The sequence below is a fragment of the Cebidichthys violaceus genome, unplaced genomic scaffold, assembly GCF_023349555.1.
Source record: "Cebidichthys violaceus isolate CVI_PGR_0920_01 unplaced genomic scaffold, fCebVio1.0.p SCAF_517, whole genome shotgun sequence".
Taxonomy (NCBI): domain Eukaryota; kingdom Metazoa; phylum Chordata; class Actinopteri; order Perciformes; family Stichaeidae; genus Cebidichthys; species Cebidichthys violaceus.
In genome coordinates this window covers 1-22,887 of record NW_027176725.1, presented here as the reverse complement: position 1 = coordinate 22,887, position 22,887 = coordinate 1, and the positions used below count along the sequence as shown (strand labels likewise).

The 22,887-nt window shown below is 46.0% G+C and overlaps 3 protein-coding genes across 3 annotated transcripts; 1 reads left to right on the top strand and 2 right to left on the bottom strand.

The window, feature by feature from the left end:
• Nucleotides 1-6,886: 6,886 nt before the first annotated feature.
• mcl1b (MCL1 apoptosis regulator, BCL2 family member b) lies at nucleotides 6,887-9,235 on the bottom strand. Its single transcript, XM_068731451.1, has 3 exons — nucleotides 8,582-9,235; nucleotides 8,035-8,285; nucleotides 6,887-7,881 (listed from the first exon to the last, which is right to left on the bottom strand). Exons 1-3 carry the CDS (start codon nucleotides 9,084-9,086, stop codon nucleotides 7,765-7,767), a joined length of 873 nt encoding a protein of 290 aa, XP_068587552.1. The 5' UTR covers nucleotides 9,087-9,235; the 3' UTR covers nucleotides 6,887-7,764.
• Nucleotides 9,236-10,048: 813 nt separating this feature from the next.
• Nucleotides 10,049-16,634, bottom strand: ensab (endosulfine alpha b). The gene is made up of 3 exons (XM_068731452.1): nucleotides 16,433-16,634; nucleotides 14,104-14,226; nucleotides 10,049-13,453 (listed from the first exon to the last, which is right to left on the bottom strand). Exons 1-3 carry the CDS (start codon nucleotides 16,487-16,489, stop codon nucleotides 13,289-13,291), a joined length of 345 nt encoding a protein of 114 aa, XP_068587553.1. The 5' UTR covers nucleotides 16,490-16,634; the 3' UTR covers nucleotides 10,049-13,288.
• Nucleotides 16,635-16,853: 219 nt separating this feature from the next.
• Nucleotides 16,854-22,498, top strand: hormad1 (HORMA domain containing 1). The gene is given in 18 exon segments (XM_068731453.1): nucleotides 16,854-16,888; nucleotides 17,862-17,921; nucleotides 18,298-18,442; nucleotides 18,544-18,607; nucleotides 18,713-18,749; nucleotides 18,862-18,882; nucleotides 18,999-19,025; nucleotides 19,114-19,181; nucleotides 20,131-20,210; nucleotides 20,213-20,281; nucleotides 20,490-20,606; nucleotides 20,609-20,646; nucleotides 20,725-20,793; nucleotides 20,928-20,988; nucleotides 21,323-21,393; nucleotides 21,702-21,764; nucleotides 21,884-21,937; nucleotides 22,182-22,498. Coding segments are annotated over 18 exon segments (1,146 nt in total). The 5' UTR covers nucleotides 16,854-16,882; the 3' UTR covers nucleotides 22,278-22,498.
• The last annotated feature ends 389 nt before the right edge of the window (nucleotides 22,499-22,887 follow it).

Below are 22,887 nucleotides of genomic sequence, written 5' to 3'. Positions count from 1 at the left end.
CACGACGCGGGAGGCTCCACGGGCCGGTGTCTGCCACAGTTCATACGGGTTCAGACACTTTGACAAAAAGGGGAATAGGTGACCTACATCTCAGGTGTTTGTCCCCCAGTTTCATAGCTCCATAACTACCGTATCGCCAACAGAAAGAAACAAGGTTGAAAAGGTTGAAATCAGCATCCTGCTTCGGTTCTGTTTATGAAGGTCGTACGAGTTACTTGGCAACTTGGAGAACTGATTAAGGGAGGAGATCTGAGACTGATCGGAATCAGAGTTTATCCAAACCACATTGTTAAAGTTAAGCAGGCCTACTGTAGGTGTGACGGGGCTTCAGCTTTAAAAGTTCAGATCTTTTGGGTCGGAGCGTTTGAGAGAACAAGTGTAGTTAAGAGGACAGCTTCTTTATAGAGCAAATGTTGCAAACAGTCTGCTGTTCATCTTACGTAGACTTCAGACCGTCAGACATCCTGTCTCCTACAAAACTACGTTCCCTCACGACTAAACTGGACTCTCAATGACGTTTTTGGGGGAAACCCGGGAGGCAACCTCCGGTTCTGCCGAGTGAAGCCGATGCCGAAGTGTTTTAAAACCTGCATTCTCTCTAGTGTCCACCAGGGGGCGACTCCTCTGGTTGTATAGAAGTCTAGTCTAAAATGACTCTACTTCTCTCTTGATTTATTCCCTCAGTAAACATTGTAAACATGAGTTTATGGTCTCAATCTCTAGTTTACAGTCTTCTTCAATACAGCATGATGTTCATTTAGTACATTATGCTCCATTTAGAATCAAACAGACCATGCTTTAGGGGCGGGGCTACACAGTGATTGACAGGTGATTTATACAGCGTCTCTACGTCACTCCAAATATGGTCACTTCTGTTAATCGGTTGCAAAAAGGCCAAGATGGCGACAGCAAAATTGCTGAACTCAAGGTTTCATAACATCAGTCCACAAACCAATGAGTGACGTCACCATGACTACGTCCACTTCTTATGTACAGTCTGTGGGTGAAACATGTTTTCTCCTGAATTACAGTCACAGTTTTGAACAGTTTTTGAGACATATGGTAACGTTGCACATTGAAACAAAACCACTGGTCTGGGTTTAGTAAAAAACATCACGGTTTGGCTTAAAATTAAATGAAACCAAAACAACAAAAGCACTCCGTTCACACGGGTCACAACTAGCGATCCACTGGCACCTCCACACCACCATAAGCAGACTTCTGCGGAAAGCAAAACCTAATCCACGACAAAATAAGTTTCCCGTGAGACGAAACTAACGAAGCCATTTAGTTTCATGGAGATGTGGTTGCTGGGAGACAGAGCTGCACACTGATGTCACCTTTTAAACATGGTCAAGACAAAAATCGGGTTCCAGAAGTGAAAATGCAAAAAAAAAAATACAACGTGCATATCTGTCTCCTTTAGGTTTAACAAAATGTCTCCTTTTCTTCTGTGAATAAAGAGATTTGCACTTGTTTCATTGTGCACTTTTGAGTCCATGCAAAGACATTCACAGTCAATTTCAAACCGGATTAAGAAGGAGGAGAAGGAAGAGGGAAACCGCTGGCATGTTTGATTTCATCACGGGGTAAAGATAGCTGAGCGTGTGCCAGCTGTACACTCCCGAGGCTCTGTTATTTGAACAAACCTCCTACTTCCTTCCCGTCTATAATAAGTCGGGCATTTTTTTCATTGAGAACATCTCTTCTGGAAATATCTCTTCCCCCTTTCCAGACAGTTTGTCACAAACTGTTCTCTCCTCCGTGAAACAAAGCCTCCGGTGACCCGACGCAGGGTCAGAAAACCCGCTCCGAGAACACCGTGTTCTCACACAACACAGAGCAGACTGTGACGACAGCGCTGCCGTCTCAGAACAGAACAGAACAGACTGGAAGGAGGGAGGGAGGGAGTCAGGCTGCAACGCACTCATGAAAACTCACATCACAGATGATGGAGACGAAAAAAGAAACGAATGAACGCTTTAAATTCAAGAGAATTAGCAGACGGAACAGTTTGAGAGGAAACTTAAAAAAGGTGATGCACACGGCCGGGTCCGGTTATTGATGATGCCGGCTATCCGTCAGTGGTGTTGGACAATGAGCTCATATTAAAAAGTCTTCTTTTATTTTAACATCGTGATCCTATAATTGAGATATTACTGTAGGTATCTGCTGTTAACCTAGCCTCAGAGCCTTTTGCTTGTTATTAAGCTGCCAATTAAAAAACAAAAATCAAGCAAAATACACACAATTGTGTATCAGGCTAACGTCACGTTAGCTGGCAATAATGTTAATAATAACTGTCAAACCGTGCTGTAGGGGACAAGCAAGTTAAACTACTGGTAGGGGTTTAATAGAACGAAACGTCACTTTGCTTAAAGCTACTACGAGGAACTTTCGTCTGGGGTCGATTTTGGCGGTCCCTGTGGACAGAAGCGGTAGTGTTTTTTCGGACCGCGTCATTTTATTCAACAGCCGATCCTCTTGCTGATGTTCTCGTCTGCTCACATGGAGGCATCGGCATCACATTGACACCGTTTCGTAAGCGGTTACGAGTTCCTGAATAACTTGTAACATTAGCGACCGAGGCTAGCACGCAACGTAGACTTCTGCTGCCCGTTGACTGCGATCGTATCTGAATCATGCGATTTTGATGTACCGTCAACGAGAAGCTCTAACCGCCAACTGGTTGGTGAGGAGTGTGTCGGTAGCTTAGTGGCTGTCGCCAGTAAGATCGGGCTCACAGCACTCAGTGATCCTTCCTGGACGGTTGTTTTGCGTCCCGCAGCGAACAAAGACGCCGGGCAGGCCTGAGCTGCCACCGCGGATCAGCCGTCTATTAATACCGCACTGTGGCCGACGGTCAAAGAATAAGTTTCAAAAAGACGGGGATGACTCAGCTCAGACGAGAACATGACACATCACTGGGCGGATTAAATTCGACACGCGATAAGCATCCACACGCCACAAGCTCAGAGTTTAGACATGCGGCCCTGATGAATGAGAGCCCTTTGACCTGTGATATCTCACCATTTAAAGCCGCTCTCCTCTACTTCTGCATCCCACAACTCACTGCTGTTCAACATTAACCAGCTCACGCATGCATGCAAAGCAACGGCAGCCATGTGTGTGAACACAGTCTGCAAAGAGGACGACAAGGTTGAAGCATTTGGACAAAATGTTCTTCTGAATTAGGACTGAACTTAAGTGTTAAATGAAATGTTCTGTCTTTGGAGCGTTCATCTTTTTGTCTGTGGTTCAGATGCTTTGCCTTTGGGCTGATGGACATTATCAGGACCGATGAAGACGGTCTGCTTTACATCAAAGCGGATTAAAGCGGGAGAACGCCGACGTCCATTTAGAGATAATTGTGGGACTGAGTAGAGCGCTTGTGTGCAATTCAAAAATAGCCGGCGCAACAGGGAACGACGTGAGTGCAGGGTTTGTTTTAGAGCGATGACATGCAAAAATTCTGCCGTTTGCATAAAGTTTTAGGGACGTGGCTTCCAGGGAAAAAGCTTCTCGTCGGAGAGGAAGTGGCGTTTTGTAAACGCGTGTAACTGCAGAATAAAAATGCATTTAATAAGAAATGAGGAGTCGGTGCAGAATGTACGCCACCTACTCGAACATCAGGACGACAGTCGAGGGAAGGAGTGCGGCCTGCGTTGAGTGTACTCTGGGAAGTGTAGTGCAGAAGCACCACAACAGGGAGGCAAAACAGCACAAACAGGAGCTACATGGTTACGTAAAGCGAAACCCTGAGACACGGACACCCTCGGGCTGCTCTCTGCACATGAACATGTGTAGATTCAAAAAACGGTGCAGCACAGACCGGAGGCTAAGATGTAGCTAAAAGACAACAAGCAAGGGTGTGAGATTAACACCCTGCGAAAACCGCACGCCTCGGTGAATATTCATTCCTCTTATTGACGCTTTCTGACAGTTGAGCCCTCGCAGTGACATCACGCCACTCACACGCTGTCATGTTCCTGCTGGTTTGGGACAAAAACACCCTCGACGACACTGCACTGGGAGCAAAGTCTGCGGTGACAAACGACACGAGGAGAGCCAGCTAACGTTAGCGGTTAGCTGCCGGTGGGCGTCACAGCTCCGCTTGGCTAACGGCTAACGTTCACGGAGGTCGCGTTGAGCTTTATGATGATGCGTTCGAGCTCTAATCAGTAAAAACGAGGATATGTAGTGTGAAGATTACCAACCCTGCCTTTAAATAAAAATGCATCCTAAATGATTTGAATTGTGTGTTTTTAATGCAAATGACCACTAAAGTTGATCACTACAAAGTACAGTAAAATACCGTGTACAGAAGCCTCCCAACCCCCCCAAAAGACAGGGCTCCCCCTGAAGAGACGATGCATTTTCCAACACTGAAATTAACCGTTCATGTGAAATACATATTGCACATTTAACGACATCAGGTCTGAAGCTTATAGATATTAAAAGAGCTGCAGACAAATAAGTAGAAACACAGTGAATAAAGCTCATTTCAGATCTGGATGTTGCAGGACTTGTTCGGTCTGCATTTTTATTTTGTTGACTTTACTGAAGTTTGTAATTGAACAAATTGTTTCCCCCTTTTTTACGCTGCATCACTTCAAACCGCAACGACCTATCTCTGCATCTCAGGGCCACAGTTCGGAGTATTCACAGCTTCTTAACCAGTAACCCTGCAGCCGAGCGCTCCTGTTAAAGATAAACTTGTAGCGTCAGCTGACTTCCCAGAAACAAGTGTTGCTTTTTTTTAAAAATTGAAAAGGGGGCGGGCTGTTGCTACGGGGAAGTGGAGAGGCCTTTCAACCAATTCTACCGTTGGCCGTTCCTCAAAAGATCGAGTTACACAAACTGCAGCGGACTGGTTCATGAGGGAAGGAAGAGAAACTTTTGAGTCCCGATGAAGAAACGGAGTTTTATCTAGCTGTGAAACTATTTTTTAAAGTTTCCCCAGAAGTCTGTCAGTAAGACAGACCTCCTTGTCGGAGCCACCAGAAAGCCCCCCCCCCCCCCCAAAACCCCCCCCCAACAACACTAAGTTACTGTCAAAATCTAAAATGAAGTTAATACAGAGAAACTTTAAAGGAGTCATGTGATCAGAGCAGGTCTAGTGCAGACGTGTCCTTTGTATCGTCTGGGTTGGGCGGCTGTGATATGAACACAATCAATACTCCCTGCAGTGCTCAAATGTTAAGTATGTGTGAGAACAACAGCTTCAAAGCCACTCCTTGAAAACTATCCCACGACAGGAATGAGTTCACCTTTGTTTTGCACTTTAGTATTTGGTAAGTTTGCTTACTAGCAGCTGGAAAATGTGAGCGCTGAACCACACTCCAGATGAGCTCTGTAGTCGTCTCAAAAGGAACAATGTTGCTGACAACTTCCTCATCATTGTTGGTTGTTGTGTTGCTGTGAAAGATAACTTGGCGTCTCACCATAGCTGGCACAGCCGCGATGAGGACGCCTCGACGATCTACTGGGTTAAAAGGCCCTGTTGACAGCCGACCACAACGCTTTCATTTTCAGTATGACTTCAAACACTGAGGCCTGAGAAGGACGACCGATTTAAGAGAATTTAAAGCAATTTGGATGCTATTTTAAAAAAAAGGCATGCTCTCCATTTAGATATGAAGCAACATTAAGGCTTTATAGTTCTAGGTAGAGGAAAGACTAATGTATGCGCGCACACACACACACACACACACACACACACACACACACACACACACACACACACACACACACACACACACACACACACACACACACACACACACACACACACACACAGTTCAAAGACTCTGTACGCTTTGCATATTCAGCCCCAAGACACTGCTTCGTTTTTTTTTTTCTGCACCTCTGCTGCACACCCCCCCCCCCCCACACACACTCCAATCCACCAGTGTATGGTGCAAACCTCTCTGTGCTATTGCCTCAGCCTCAGCTCCCCCACTGCGGAGTGGGCCCGGTTCTTCACAATGAACCGCACAGAGGGGGTAACCACGGCGGCGGGGCCCAACATCATTAAGCCGACCTGGGGGGGGGGGGGGGTCCGCCGTGTGGATCGTCACCATGGAGAGGCTCTGCTCCGCTTCCACTACAAGACGTCGCTCGAGCGCCGTGTTTGTCCTGTAACCCGACACCACCGGGAGGATCTGAACAAACAAGGGTGCAGCCTCACTGCATCACCAAGGATCCCCCCCCCCACGGTTCAGGTTTTTCACACTAAAAAGGTTTCAAGATGATATTTAGATGAGAATAAGTGCAAAAATAGGATTTTATTCCTAGTTTAAAATGTTACAAGCGTCAGTACAGCAGAGCAGAGAGGAACTACAGCCTACAGCCACACCAGAGCTGCAAGAGGAGCAAAGAGGAACATGGCTGTTATTTTTGCATCAGGGCACTAAACCAAACCCAAAGAACAACATCCAGGTACCCAAACAAACACACATTTGTTTAAGGATGATATATATACACACCTTAACCAAATGCATATCTGTTTAAGTCATCAGTTTCTAGGGAAATGTAGAACTTTCAAACCCAGGAAGTAGACGGTGTTATGCAATTCTGCAGGATGTTGTGAACTGTTTTTTAACCCCAGGTTCACAGTGGAGAGCTGGTGCACGCAGCTGTCGCACACCAGCTCTCTGCAGATAACGCGGCGCCATCGCAACTCTTGCTCAGGCTGCATCCGCCTCGTCGCATTTCTAGGAAACGACAGCCATCGCCCCGACTCTGGTTGCGGTGTGAATAAACATCAATAAAAAGGCTCTCTCGAGTGCCGAGGCGCTCTCGAGCGAGAGAGCGTCATGTCAGCGCAACAAAACATGAGTGTAGATGCATCCCTGTCTTCACAGTAAGAGAGTTGTTCAAGAGGTCAAGGCATGTAGAGTTTATTTTTTCAAAACTATACAGATGTCTTAGCTTACAACCAGATCTTAATAATCATCGTCTGCTTTCATTCTCTGGGAGGACCAGTATGCCTGCCTGCCCCCCCCTCCTCCTCCTCCTCCTCCTCTCCCAAACTACGGTCAGCTTCATGTACTGGACCAGCACAATCTGTCTTCCCCGACCTGCAGTCCGTGTTCATTTTCTTACCAGCAGACTCAAACTTTCCAGGCTGCTGCTACTGAGCCCAAAAAAAGTCCTGCATGTGGTTACGTCTCGTCTCCTAGCGCAGATCCAAAGATTTTCATAACAAGGAAGTAGAGCTACACCCAAATCCCCCCCCCCCCCATCCTACCCCTCACACAGGGTGAGGTGTCCAGGGGTTATGAATGGGCTCTATGGAAATGGGCTTCATTACATGGAAAAAATGCAGCTTTCCCTTCCTGCTTTGGGCTTACTTACAAAACACCATCACAGCCAGAGAGCTATGACATAAATCATGAAAATTAAGCAAAAATCAGGTCAACTGACTGCCCCTTACCGTTGTTTTTTAATTTGCATATACACATTTTTACATTTATTAGAAAAAATAGATTTCTTTGAAATTTAAATAAATCCTAATTGTTTTTGAAAGTTGACTGTTGTGGGCAAAAGTCCATCCATTTTTCTGTCAACAGCCACAAAGTGTATACTTATTTTTTCTTCTTCTTTTTTTCGGCTTGGGGTTGGCAGGGAGCCAGAGGAAAAAAGGGAACCACTCATCAGCTGCTCGTGTCCATCAAAAGTCCAATTTTCAAATGTGGAGAAAAGGTGGTCAAAAGGAAGCCATCCACTGTGTGAAAAGTAAGTCTCTGAGTGTCCAAAGATTCACCTGATCAACAGGGCCAGTGTCGCCCCAATGCCTGCAAATCCAGCCACGGCCATGAGCGTGTTCCTCACAGTGGACTCTGGGTCTGCTACTCGAAAGAACTCCACAAAACCATCCTGGAAACAAAACGGATTACAGATACATTAGACGGGAATCCGAGAGCCACACTACATTCTTACTAGTCATGCAGTTGCACAATGAGAGCGGTTACACAACCGGTGATTCTTTCCCTCCTGTACATCATTCAGCCATTAAGTCACATGACTCACCCAGGCATTGTTTTTGACCAGCCAGTCACTCTGGTCAGACAGCAGGTACGTGGAGATCTCATGTCCCACCAGCTCCACGCAGTTCCCCCGGCCCTTCTCCTTCAGGTACTGACACACCACGGCCCCGAAGGCCACCAGGCTGGCAATGCGGCCCCAGTTTGTGGTTCCGTCCGCAAACAGGCTCTGGGCTACCGCTCGGACGAAACTGGCATCGTCGCTTCTGTCGTCCAGTGACAATTTGTTGACCATGCCTACACAAAGAAAAGAAAGAAAAAAAAAAAGAAAAAAAAAAAAAAAAAAGAGGACACAACAATGAATGTTTGAGGGTCAGAAATCTGTCTTGTTGGTACATTTAAAGCAACAGTCTGTGAGGCTATCCACTCAATCTACTTCCACTGTAATTAGTCATAACTGCTGGATTTAAAATCAACTGTTAAAGTAGAGTTAAGGGCTCCAAACAGTAGCTCCAAACACAATCATCAAAAAGGCTCCGAGCAGCCATCAGTGACTTAACGTCCACGTATACTTCTTGTCACTAGTACCTTACCATTGAATGCATATCTGTGTTTCTCCAGAACGTCCTCTACGACTCTTTTCATTGTTTTTAGTGATCTGCTTTCATTCCACTGAGATTTCGAAAGTCCAGTAAAGTCTCCCAAAAAGCGGCTAATGAGTTGCCTCGTGTCGTTCTCCAGAACCGCACAAGAAGCGGAGACGTCGCGCTCTTCTCCGTCTACGTCTCCATCCGGGGTATACGGCAGCGAGCCGTTGGCGATGTCCTGGCTGTCGTCCCGGAGCGCTTTCGCCGTCGGGTAGACGTTCGTGGAGCACATCCCGTATAGGATCTTGGGCCGCTTCGGCGTGTCGTTGGAGGACCCCACCACGTTACCGTTACTGTGAGAGTCTTTAGCCGAGCCCATGGCTATCTGCGGGGATGAGTCTGCTGAGCCGTAGCGCATGGCACCCTCCGCGACTCCATTTTGAGGGAGAATAATACAGCTCATGACTCCGGTCATGTTGAAAGCCCGTTTTGTAGTCGGAATTATATTCATTTGGATTATCTTGAAAGGTACACTTCTTTATAATGTAAAATTAGGGGCGGTAGGCAATTGATGTTAGCCTGTGTCCAAAATAAAAAAATAAACTAGCGTCTTTGCAAGTCCAATGCGTTCAGTGAGTCTCCATGGCGGAAGTGGAGTTCTGTGTGTTCACTTTAAGTAGTGGTGTGCCAACGCGTCATCGCTTTACGTCATCAACAAAAAAAAACCCAACGGTTTGTTAAGAAAATAAAAGGGGACTCTTGAGTCGAGATGATTTTTAAAGGCGAAATTAAAATAATAAAAACAAGGGGCGCCAAGATTGTGGTTTATCTGTGGGTTCTTTTTGTATTTTTACCCGATTTTTTTCCACGACATCAAAATTGAAAATATGTAAACCGGGGAGGCATTACCGGAAATGCCCAAATAAGGCCTGTATAATATAGTCTATGTAGTATATATTATATGATATATAAATAAGGCCTAATAATAATATATTTAAAGATAGTTACAATTATAGCGGTTATAATAACATAGAGTTGTATTTATTTATGTATTTATAATATAACATTGTATTTTAGAAATACTTTATCTAAGTGAAGTTGTGTTATCCAGCAGTTCTAGTGGCATAAGTCCTTTGATCTGTTTACATTTCATAAATGACATTAAACTCTGACACTGATATTATACTAATACAGCAAAATATAAACATAACCTTTATATATCACATGAGGGTTTATTGACACGTTTCCTTAAATTTAAGACCAACAGACTTCCCGTCACCCCAGCCTGTGAGACATTTTAACCTTTGCTTCTACTAAAATTTTCCACGTTATGTTAGGAATGATGGAAAATGCCAGAACGCTCTCCATCGCTTAGAATTAGACGCTTGTGCTTCCCCCTGGTGGACAGACGGAGGTAGTTCTCCTTTAAGCATGTAGGTGAACCACAACATCAACAAAAAAACAACAAGGAAATCGTATTAATGTAAAAGTTTATTTCAAATACTGACAAAAATCCTCTCACCTACTCCCACACAACTGAAACATTCCAAGTACACCGGTACTTTCTGAAGTCTTAAAATTATTCCTGTGTTCTCCAGTCATCCTCTTTTATCATGTAAACCCTTTTGTTGTTGTTGTTGTTGTTTTTTTTCTTGGAAGCAAGGGTGCCTCTGATTTACCTGCAGTTATCTTGGGCCAGGATGAAATATACTAATTATGCAGTAAGAGAACACAAGAAAATAATAATAAAAAGAAACAATTACTTGCAAAAACAACAAGAAAAAAAACAAAACGGATCAGGTAAAAGCAGCACAAAGGTACTTCAGAGCACACAGCCTGTCACTTCTTTATACATTCTGGCACATGAACGAGAGACACCCTGTGTGTCGGGTTAGAAACATACCCTCCACTTCCTCTCGTTCAACCGTTCTGTGCAAAGCCAAACGTCAAGTAGCATTCAAGAACTCCTGTCCGCTGTCGTTTCGTAGAACAATGTTTACTCACCCAGCGATCTCTACTTAAGGTTAAAACTGAAAGACAATATGATGCTGGGTCAAAGTGTTTCTGGCTCTGTCCAGACCAACGGATCAAACCATCATGTGGTCGTTACATCGAGGGTTAGTCTCCACTGAATCAAGAGCTTTATAGGACCCCGAAACAGAGACGCTCAGGGAGTCGGACTGGCAGAACCAAGAGGACAGGTGTTCTTTACAGGGGGGGGGGGGGGGGGGGTCGTCGCTTAGATTTGTCTCTGACTGAAATCAGCAGCATTTACACATATTTTCATATGATACAGAATTCACATACGCCTCTGCAATTCACCGAGACAGAGCAGAAGTAGTGTCAAATGGAAAAAGGAGAGAGAGAGAGAGAGAGAGAAAGAGAGAGAGAGAGAAGCAGGTGGGGGGGAAACAACACAAAAAAAGAAATCCCTTCCTGTTGAAAGTCTATTTACAAATGGCTAGAACAGAGAAGAAGCAGTGCATTCATACGTACAGGTCCGTTCTCTTTCTCCCACTGCCAACATTTGACACGTTTTGAAGTCTCAATGAATTAAAAGAAGAAGAAGAAGAAGAAGAAGAAGAAGAAGAAGTGAGGTTGAGAATGCGATGCGCCGAGCCTACGCGGTGGTGAGGCTGCGTTTTGTGAAGGTTTCCCTGAAGCAGTGTTACACAAGGAGGCTGATTCTCAGTGAGCGCCGGCGTCCCTGCACGCGTATGTGTGTGTGTGTGGGTGTGTGTGTGTGTGTGTGTGGAGGGCGCCCGTTTCAAAGTTTCAGAGGTTGAACCACATTAACAGGTGGGATACGAGCCCCCCCCCCTCCCTAAACGCATGTTATAAAATCTCTCTCTGCTCTGCCAAGTGTTGGGAGCAGAGCGTCCTGCAGACATGCAGTGTCCCACTTTGAGCCCCGGCTCACACCTGTTGTTACCAGGTCTGCCTTTCACCCCCTGAGATCAAAGACCGCTGTGTGTGTGTGTAGTGTGTCGGCTTTGGGAGGAAAACACCGTTCTTCTAGTAGTAGTAGTAGTAGTAGTAGTAGTAGTAGTACTTAAGTTAGTGTTTGTGAAGGGAACCACTGTGTCTGAGTGGACAGTGGACTCTGAAAGTGTTAAAACGTGGAGAAAACCCGTCTCTTTTCGTTTCTCATGTTTTTAAAGCGCCATCGAGCAGCTTGATTGAGAAGAACCGTTTCGGTCGCTCCCGCACTTTTCACAGCACGTGTGGCTGCCCTTTTTGTCTGTCCACTGGGACGTCTTGTGATCGGGTACGGCGGTCTAGTCAGAACACGCGTGTCAGCGTGTCACACTGGGACGCTGACCTTCAGTGGTGTTCAGATCTGTGTTTTTAACGACGGCACGCGAGTAAGACGTCTGGAGCTTATCACGAATTACGTGCTTGTTTGTATTTACAGAAGCATAGAGAGTATATATATATATATATATATATATACACACACACACACACACACACACACACACACACACACACATATATATACTCTATGCCGGGTGCTTCAATACCCCCACAAATCTTTTATGCTCATAGGAAACACGCGTCTTGATGCAACCACACTATTGGCAAAGGTGTCCAGCCATTCAAAATAATACAAGGACATACTCAGCTGGCTCTTGCCCTGGAGCATGTGCACGTGGATGAGCGCGTGCACGTGGATGAGCACGTGCACGTGGATTGTCGGGACAGCAAAAAAGGAAAGGGAGGAAGGAAGGAAGGAAGGAAGGAAGGTGACTGAGGATGCTTTAGGGCTCCGTGTGTTTCTTTTGGTTCTTCCTGTCACTAAGCAGACACACTCCCGTTAAAAACAAAACAAAACAAAAAGATGTTCAATTGTATTTTTTTTGTTACAATCATGCAGCATATTTAGAGAGAACTGGAGCGAAAGGGAGTCGAGAATTTAAAGCAACATGAGCGGAGAGAAAGAATGAAGAGGCGGTGCTTCAGAATCCCTGTTTAGGCCGAGCTGCAGCGGAGCGGGGGGGGGGGGGGGTGTGTGTGTGTGTGTGTGTGTGTGTGTGTGTGTGTGTGTGTGTGTGTGTGTGTGTGTGAAGGGACGCCTCCGTTCGTCTCCCCGGTATGGTGTCGGTGAACGCTGAGGGGCTCTTAAGCCAGGCAGCTGTCCCTCACACGTTTGGTACACAAGCAGTTATTCACACACATCTGTCCAACCACTGCCGCTGAGCCAGATGAGGAACATGGAGATCAACGGGTCCCCAACTCCCTCACACACATCATTTTGGTGTCATTTAGGATGCAAAATAAAAAAAAAAAAAAAAAAAGCATACTATACAGACTACAAAGTGCATTAACTCACCCCCATCCAACCCCTGCCTGATGACACACCTACTGTGATGCATCTTGGAACGCCGAAAAAAAACCCAAGACATGAGGGAGGCGGTGGAGCAGAGTGTGTGCAGAGGGGGCAGAGCTGTGCGTGGTGGTGGTGGTGGTGGTGGGGGGTGGGGGGGCAGAGAAGGCCCGCGACCTCACGGGGGTCGCCTACAAACCTCCAGCCGTCCCACCCCTGCCCCACCCACATACAAGCAAATGGAGTTTTCATACAACTCTGCCCGACATGTTAAAGCCAGTGGTGCCTGGGGATGAAGAAGGGAGGGGAGGGGGAGAGATTTGAGGGGATCCCCAGGGGGGGTGGGGTGGGGTGTGTGTGTGATGGTGCTTCTTGGATAATGGAGGCTAGCCGGCTAGCTTGCTCGTCACCAGAGAGGACTTCCGCTGGGGCAGGTCCTGCGGCGTGGGAATGTGGTCGCCGGTCACCAGGTTCTTGTCGGGCCCCGCCACCGGGAGCTTCTTCATCTTGGCCTTGGCCATGTTGTAGTCGCCCGAGTCAAAGTACTTTTGCTGCGAGAGAGAGAGAGAAGAGAGAGATGAGTGATCCTGTCCCTATGGAGGACCCTTCTTAAATCAGGATTTTATAGACACTAGTACTCTTATCGATACTGTCAAGTTATGTTTCAAAGCTCAAGTCTTTTTAAGTGTGAAATTCCCTGTAAGGCTTTTGTAACTTCTGTCCCCATATCTAGACTTGGAATCACATGATATTTACAGCCAGTATGGATTATTACAGAGAGAGTATTTCATCACAAGATGGACCTGTGAAAAGTAACCTTTGAACACCAGAAGAAGGAAGGGTTCAGTTACGTGTGACGACGTTGTACTGCAGATTCAATCAGCAGGAAGACTAAAGGACTCATTAGTCTCTGATGAGGCTCAATCTGGGGGGGGGGGGGGGGGTAACTTGGACCACAGTCCTTATGGTCCCGTGGTCAGTGAGGCTCCTCTCAGGGTGAGTGATACTGTGGGAGTGTCTTAATCAGGGGCATGATGTTGTCCTGCAATCAGCAGACCACTCAGTGATCAACCATTCACTGATTGATCACTGAGTGGTCACTGTTGCCCCCCCCCCCCAGATCGACCGGTGTGATTTCAGCCGCCCACGGTCGTCTTCGGTTGACTTCCGACCGCGTGGCGAGTGAACCCCGGTGGCCTACCCCTTTCTGTAGTCTCTTCATCAGGAAGTCCGAGCCGCCGGGCTTCTGGCCCAGGCTGGGGTACTTGGCCTTCAGCTTGGCCTCCTCTGCCTTCGCGGGGTTCGCGTTCTTCTCCTGGGAGTCCTGCGGAGACGAGAACAAAACGGACGTCAACGCAGCGGCTCCTTCAAAACAGTCAGAGGACACGTCGCGTCTTTCGGCGAAGCGCACCTGGACACACCGTCGTCGTGACAGACACGCGTTCACGGTCGCCCTGCGCTAAAAAAAACACACCTACAATGCAGCATCATAAGAAGAAAGAAGTCAAGAAGAGGACAACGCTGTGTCCAAACATCTTAAAATAAGAGCTCTAAATGACATTTGTGAGCTTAGATCGATAACGACGCATGTCCTCCTCGGTAGTCATGTTGACAAGAACTTTATGCACAACAGCATCATGCATGCATCTGTTGAAGCTAAAACTAGTCGATGAAGCATGAACTCACAGGTCGTGTTTGCTTAAAATAAAGTATTCCACATTAGACAACTTAACACACAACCCCAGAAAAGTCCCTTTAAGCATGATCAGAATCTGTCCTTCATTTTTTTTTAAAGAATAGTGGGAATTGAGGTCAAGAAACAATACGTTGACAAAGCTTCTCCAGCGCTCACAACACCAGGATTGGCTTACAGACGGTTGCTACTAGCCAAACTGGTCAGATAGCAGTCATTCAAGTCCCCCGTCAGGCAGGTATTCAGGTCAGCTATCTGGGCCACCGGGACACACCTAGTCTGTGTACATGGCAAGACTCAAGTGTTCTGACTGCTGAACTGTCTCAGGAACTAGAAGGTGTAAAGTGCACGGAGGACTACGGAGGACAACGTCCAAAAGGCCTGTGTGTGTGTGTGTGTGTGTGTGTGTGTGTGTGTGTGTGTGTGTGCGTGCTCCCTGCACACACAGGCCTGCACCGAGAGCCAGCAGACAGGGCCCTCGGCCTGCAAAGCCTGCTGGGACAGGGGTAAAATGTGACTCAGGACACAGAAGCCGATGTACACATTCCCCCAGGAGGAAGAGGAGGAGGAGGAGGGGGAGGAGGAGGGGGAGGAGGAGAGGGGGACGTGTGGCACCGGGTGTGCTGATTCACTCGGGTCCAAGAGGAGAAATTTATGAGCTGCTATATTCGGCACCAATGCAGGAAAACTGCAGAAGCAGATTCTTTGTGCAAAGTTCTTAAAACAGCTATGAGCAGGACTGGAATATGTCCCCTTAGGTGGACATATGTCCTCCACACTATTTGACAATAAAGAGAAATAGCATTATTATTATTCAATAAGAGTGATAAAAACACATAGGAACAAAAAATGTAGTGCCTAAATGCATCATTATACACACAAATCTTCATCCCTACATTTACAAATAATATTGAGGAAAAATTATAAATAAGCAGTGCTATGATTTTGGGTCCTTGGGTGTTAGGAGGCCCTAATGTGTCCCTAATTTAGTGTTATTGAAGTTTGACAGTAAACACATTAGTATTGCTGTGTCCACACAATTACAATTCACAGTAACTTAAAACATTAAAATTATATTTCTTGTCTCGTTTCTTCATTAAATCATTAACAATTTAGACATCTGAATTACTAAAGCAAATCAACTGCTGAATTCAGATTCCTCCCCTAAATGAAGTGCGTGGATATTTACGTATAGTAGATATTATGATGTAAATATTATCAAACGTCAACAGCAAAATCACACACGTGCACGTTGTGACCGATTCTCAGATGTCAACAGATCGTCACAGCGTTGAACCATCAAGCAACATCGCTGCCGTTGTTGTGGTACCGTGTGGAAATGCGGAAGCACTGTCACACTGCAGTTGTCGTCACTGTCAGGAGGACACCGTCAGGGATCTCTCTAGCCATGTGCACGTCGGGACGAACACAGCATGCGCCAAGTTATAAAAAAAAATAAAAATCACCAAAATATGTCTTCATTTGCACACAGATGACATGTTTTGGGACCCTCCAGGACAGACCAATGAGGCCCCGAGCTGCTGTGGACTCGCCAGCCAATGACACAAAGGCAAAAGGGACAAAACAAAGTGACACACTGGCCACAGGGTGCTTTGCGAGGTGGGACAGCTATGGTATAAAAGACACTGTCAACACACAGAGCGGCTTATCGCTCTCCCTCCGTGTCTTCCAGGAGTCCTCCCTCGCTGTGTGCTGCAGCAGCGCAGAGCATACACACACTGCACTTGTGCTAGCTAGCTGATGTTAGCCACTTCTAGCTAGCATGCTCGGGTGGTTAGCCAACAACATCCACAAGACAGCAGTCAGAAAAACCCACCTGTTTTTCGTCCTCGTAGTCCACCTGAGTGTCGGAGTCCAGGTTTTCTGACGACATTGTGCGAGTGTGATGGACAAGCAAAGTGTCCCCGTTTGCAACTCGAAGAGCTGATTGTACGAGCTACCGTTCTGATGTACCTGTACTGAATCTAATCCTCCTTTTCTGGACACGACTGCTCCCCAACAAAAATGGCGTAACGAGATGTGACATCACCAACGAAGGGGGTGTTTTCCCACGTCTAACGGACATATACAGTAACCAATAGGAGCGCAGTAATGGTTCAAGTAGAAGCCAATAGCATGCCATTAATAGGGCCATTCTCTGTGATTGACAGCCCCGTTGTCCAATGATTTTACGAAGTGGAGACTGGGGGGCGGTGCTGGAGAGGGGGACGCACTGCATCAACACAATGCACCTGGATAACACAACAGATATATTGTATTATGAAACATGCTGGTATAAAATGTAATATACTCCGTGTTATATAAATTAATGGATACACCACAATCCGTTTAGGATCGGCAGCCATGTTGTTATAAATTTATATTTTATTGTTACACTTTGGACAAACTCCGTGGCTGTAACTGTCGGCTGTTGCCCGTTAATCAAATAATTAGCGGGAACCGTTATACGTGAACACCCGTGAGCCGTTAGCTAGCTTGCTTCCAAATCTTTAGAAAAAGTTGTAAGTGATTGTATTATATTGTCGTTTTGGGAAACTATTCTTTCATCTGTTGCCATGTAAGTACCTTAAAAGTTCCATCTCAGTGTGTCAGAAACAGTTTTAGCCGTTGGCGGCCTAGCTAAACGGAACATGGTAATTAACTAGCTGTAGCTAACAGGTGAACTTAATAGCTGTACTTTACGGTAATGTAACGGTAATTAACTAGCTAGCTATCAGGTGAACTTGCTAGCTGTACTTTTCGGTAATGAAACGGTAATAATCTAGCTATCTAACAGGTGAACTTAATAGCGGTACTTTACGGTAATGTAACGATAATTAACTAGCTAGATATCAGGTGAACTTGCTAGCTGTACTTTACGGTAATGAAACGGTAATAATCTAGCTATCTAACAGGTGAATTTGCTAGCTGTACTTTACGGTAATGAAACGGTAATAAACTAGCTATCTAACAGGTGAATTTGCTAGCTGTACTTTACGGTAATGAAACGGTAATAAACTAGCTATCTAACAGGTGAACTTGCTAGTTGTACTTTACGGTAATGAAACGGTAAAAAACTAGCTATCTAACAGGTAAACTTGCTAGCTGTAGTTTACGGTAATGTAATAAACTAGCTATCTAACAGGTGACTTTACTAGCTGTACGTTACGGTAATGTAATGGTAATAAACTAGCTAGCTAGCTAACAGGTGAACTTACTAGCTGTACTTTACGGTAATGTAACGGTCTTTTTTGTTGTTGTTGCAGCTTTTATTTTGTGTCCTCACCACTGCAATGGCCTGTGTACAGAAAGTTAGAACTGCTCAGGTAAAATCACTCTGCACTGACAAGTTAATGTAACTAGTAACTAACCAGATACAGTGTTTTAGCATTAACGTTGGTAATTGTAACTTCATTATTGAATTATTTATTGGTGTACTAGAATAATGAGGCACTTGCGCTTTTTAGTGTGTTCAGTTATTGCTACTTTATGCCGCTACTTCACAACAGTATTTCATAAAAAATCTTCCACAACCAGTTTTTTGTCATATGATGATCCACACCCAATATTTAAGTCTATGAAAATCACATGGACCATATGGTGAAATTATTATCATGAATATTTTGCTGATATTAATTATGATCATAACTGTGATTAATAAGCAGCACTCACTATGCCGATGGACTTGTTCCACTCATGCAGGAGACTCAGCTGTTGCCCAATCAGGTTCTGTGTGAGCAGCAGTCCCTGGTTGTCATGAAGAAGCTTCTGGCCATCGCAGTGTCCGGCATCACGTACCTCCGGGGCCTTTTCCCAGAGAAAGCCTACGGCAGCAAATACGTTGCAGGTTACTAGCAATGCGCACATGGACAAGTGATTTGTCTGTTCATCGCAGTGAGCGATCTAGGAACTATTGACTGTCGGAAGTTTTTTTTTTTCTTTCCACAGATCAGAAAGTGATGATCATAAAAGAGGAGGACAGCTGTCCCGGCGCCAGTCAGATGGTTCGATGGTGAATAACGACGACGTCACTGATATGATATGAGGATCACGAGGACAACGATATCCCCTGTATGTGTCAAAGATAATTAGATGTGTGTTATTTAAATTCTTCCAGGATGCAGGGCTGCTTTGAGGCCATCCAGAAGAAGTATGTAAGTTCAAACTTTTCCATGAATCAGAACATTCGTTTAGTACGTGAGTCCTTATTTGTCCCGCGTCTCATCGCGTGGTCAAAGTTATTGTTATTTATTTTTTCCCCACCAGCTGCGGACCGTCATTATGTCTGTGAGTATTTTGTGAATGGCTTCTTTTGTGCGATATTTGTTTTGTCGTCTTTTCCATAAAGCCTGACAGAAATCCAGAAATAGTCCCGATGTTTCTTTTTCTTTCTTTCTTGTTAGATCTACACGGACCCAGAGAACCCTCAGGTACCGTTTAGCAGTGCTAAACTACTGCGCAGGTAACAAGCTGTGTATCGGAGTATTGCGTATCTCATACACAGCACCTGTCTTTCAGAAAGTGACTGAGTATTACCAGTTTAGGATCCATTACACAGCAGAGGGAGCACAGATGGACTTTGAAAGGTGAGTTTTTTTGTTTGTTTTTCACACGTTAAATCAACCTCATATTCATGCAAGAAGCTAACAAAAGGAAAAGTACAAGTTGGAATCATCTCTGGCTTTGACTGAACCCTCTCCTACCAGGAAGTAGCTTGATTGTCTGTCTAATCAGTGCATGAATTAACCCCTTTGACACCTTTGATTTCCTAAATTCACATGAGACTTGAAGTTGTAAATAAGTACTCCATACTATAGGAGAGCATAGAACAAAAAAACAAACAGATAATGTAATTGTATCACACCTAGTTATGAGTGAAACACTTAAACTGCACTATTACATCAAATTAATACAAAAAAAGAGGTTCTTAACTATATTTTTAAATAAAGTTATTGTTTGAATCAGAGAATGAAGGACCTGACAGACTGTATATAAGAAGGCGACGTAGTCATCGTGACGTCACTCACTGGTTTGTGGACCGATGTTATGAAGCCTCGAGCGCTGCGATTTGGCCGTCTCCATCTTGGATTACGGCCGTCGCCATCTTGGCTTTTGCAACCAGTGAACAGGAAGTGACCATATCTGGACTGAGGAGGAGTGACGTAGAGACGCCGTATACGTCTGTAGTAGTAGCAGAGACCTGTCAATCACTGTGTAGCCCCGCCCCTAAAGCGTACCCTGCTTTATGAGTCGCCCCCTGGTGGACACTAGAGAGAAGTTTTAAGAGTTTTTTAAAGTTAGAGTAGCTTCAGTCTCGTCATAAACCTCCTGTTACCCGAGCACCTGTAACGTGTAACTGCACTTTCTGAACCAACACACACTCAGTGGCTGGTTCACCTCAGAACATCCCAAAAAACCCAGTGACCGTAACCGTTGACGTGGCAACGTGTCTGAAAGGGAAGTCGTGTTCCGGCAGCTCCGGGCTGACGCTGAGCGCTTCTCATTTCTCACCCATCCGCCTCCTGTCTTCTTCAGCAACAGCGACAACAAGGTGTCGGCGATGGCGTGCGGCAACACGAAGAAGGCCAGCATCCTGCTGGTGAGGAAGCTCTACACCTGATGCAGAACCTGGGTCCTCTGCCAGACAACGTCTGCCTCAACATGAAGCTGGCCTACTACGACAACGGTAACTCGCAGGGGTCACCATTGATACGAGTGCAGGAGAAACTGAATCGGCCAAACCATTTTGAAGCTTCTCACAAGTTTAATATAACAACGACTAGATCATGCCATGAGCTGCAGCTTTAGCGGCTGTGAAGTTGCCCCGTTAGTGTCTTTGTGAGGGTCAGTTTGTCAGGTCCAGGTGGGGGAATCTGTTTTGTTTCGTCTTCCAGTCACTCCTCAGGACTACCAGCCGCCCGGCTTCAAGGGAGGCGACGGCGACACCCTGGAGTTTGAGAAAGAGCCGGTGAAGCTCACCATGGGCGAGGTGGTCACCCCCTTCCACACGTTGAGTTGGACATGGCCACAGAGAGACAGAGACTGGAGCAGGTGAAATGAGAGGAAGTGAAACGGGACGCCTGTCGGCTCCCTGCAGCCCTGTGAGTGACAGCTGTTGAATGTCTGCAGGTGGAGGAGAGCGTTCAGGTGAAGGAGAAGTGGGTTCTGAAGGTGGAGGAGGAGGGCGTCCTGTCGCAGGTACGGCAGCTTTAACATCAGCGTCACACCGTGTGTGAGACATAAGACGGTGTGCAACCAATGAATTGGGAAATGTTGTCTCTTAGTTGACACGTTGTGATCACGGCGTCCAGATAACATGTGTTCATCTTCAGACTCACGTGATTGAAGACGTGGAGAAGCCCGACAGCGAGGACATGGACCTGGACAACACCGGTAAACCCTCACACACACCTTCTCCACAGTGTGTGTGTGTGTGTGTGTGTGTGTGTGTGTGTGTGTGTGTGTGTCGTTCATTCTTGTTGATGATGAGCGTCACTATAAACTGGTAGACGTAGGCGTCGTGAAGTTTGATGGCTGAAGGCTTCTTTTGGGTCTGAAGACGTTTGAACATGAAATTCACTTTGCTGCAGAGAGTCTCCAGCTTGTTGATTTCACATCATTTATGTTGGAAGAGATCCTCGTCAGACAGAAATAATAACTCCTATTGTTGGACAGGACTTATGAAACTATATGAGCATCATCTTTCTGTTGTTTTCATGAACTCAAGAGATCCAGCTGAGCTGTCATGAGAAGCTCGACGGCTTTGAGGAAGCCACAGAGGTACGTGTGACTTTAACTGTAATGTACAGTAATCACAAGCTTCTGCTGCAGAAGATGCACTACTTTATCTCCTCTCAGCCTGATCCATCAGTGTTCCCCGTCTAACTATTCAACAGAAGAGCAAAGTCAAATATTTAAAAGCTCCTTTTTTGACAAATGTCTCTCAACACAACCAGTGAATAAAAAGGAGATTTTCCCCCCAAACAACGTCAGTTTCTCTGCCCGTTGAATGAAGTCCTCTGTAAACACGCAGTCATAAAAGGGGCCCCTTAGAGAGGCCCTTAATGGTCGGCCCATCTGTCCCCTCAGATGGACTCTGAGGTGAGAAGTCCCCCGACGCTGACGACCAAAGGAGGACCAGGAGCGGACGGATCTTCAAGTCCGTTACGGTCAGTCGGCCTCTGTTACAGCTCCACGACCTGACGCCTCGTGTGGACGCTCTGTGTCTTTGTTCACGATCAGAATGCTGTGTGTGTGTGTGTGTGTGTGTGTGTGTGTGTGTGTGTAGGAGACAAACCTGACCGTGAACAACAAGGAGCCGACGACGATGAAGGACAAAAGTGTGAGAAACTCCCCCCTTTCCTCCTCTCCTCTCTGTGAATAACGTCTAGATGTGAAACAGACTCACTGTTCCATAAGAACACAGGCTGAGCTTTGATGGAGAGGAAACTGCGTAGGATCCCCCCCGATAGCTCCACGGATGAGTCAGCGCCGACTCATTCTTGTTTGACTTCTTGTTGTTGTTGTTGTTGTTGTTGTTGTTGTTGTTGTTGTTACCAGCTGGGCGTGTCTTCTGCTGTTTGCAGGTCTCTCAGTACGACATCCCCAACAGCCAGGACACGCCGTCCGCCGCCACGCACAAGAAGAGACGCAAATTCAGCGAGCCCAAGGAGCGCTTCTGAAGTACCCGTTTACACTCCATGTTTTTAAACTTCATATTTTGACCGGACAACGGGTTCCAGAGAGGGTTTAAAAAAAAAAGAAAAAAAAAAGGGGGAATCCACTCCTTGTTGCAACAGTTTGTTTGCTCTGCAGTTGAATGAATGTATTCATTAACGCGGTCTGTTTTACTGTTACTCGTTCGCTACCCTGGACTTTCATATTTGAATAAAATACAACAAGAAAACGGTGACATCTGGTTGTGACACTTGGGTATGAAGTCGGGTCAGGTTGGTGCCGTCTCTGACGCGTCAGTGATGGAGGCAGTTAGAAGGAAGGGATCGGACTCTCTCTCTTTTAGTCGTGTCCCTGTGTCCCCGTGTCTCTGGTAGAGCTTTACTGTCTCTGCTCTCTGTCTCATCACTGGAGCGTACAGAGAGCAGAGACTACAGTGGAGCGTGAGGACGCCGCGCTGCGACTCACATCTTCATGATCTGTGCGCTGGCAGTGATGAGGAAGCTATGAATGAGCCGCACACACCTTCGCTGCAGGAGTCTCTTTGTGCTGCTTGAAGATGGGTCAGACTGGACTTGCATTAATTGTGGTATATACGCGTTTATAAGTGTGTGTTTT

Excerpts from the sequence above, each read along its gene's own strand:
- mcl1b (XM_068731451.1), bottom strand. The coding sequence starts at position 9,086 with ATGAATATAATTCCGACTACAAAACGGGCTTTCAACATGACCGGAGTC. Across the intron at positions 8,286-8,581 it reads ACACAGATATGCATTCAATG|GCATGGTCAACAAATTGTCA; the intron begins GTAAGGTACTAG and ends TTCTTTGTGTAG. Across the intron at positions 7,882-8,034 it reads TGGTCAAAAACAATGCCTGG|GATGGTTTTGTGGAGTTCTT; the intron begins GTGAGTCATGTG and ends TTTTGTTTCCAG.
- ensab (XM_068731452.1), bottom strand. The coding sequence starts at position 16,489 with ATGTCGTCAGAAAACCTGGACTCCGACACTCAGGTGGACTACGAGGAC. Across the intron at positions 14,227-16,432 it reads ACTACGAGGACGAAAAACAG|GACTCCCAGGAGAAGAACGC; the intron begins GTGGGTTTTTCT and ends TCGTCTCCGCAG. Across the intron at positions 13,454-14,103 it reads TGAAGAGACTACAGAAAGGG|CAAAAGTACTTTGACTCGGG; the intron begins GTAGGCCACCGG and ends TCTCTCTCGCAG.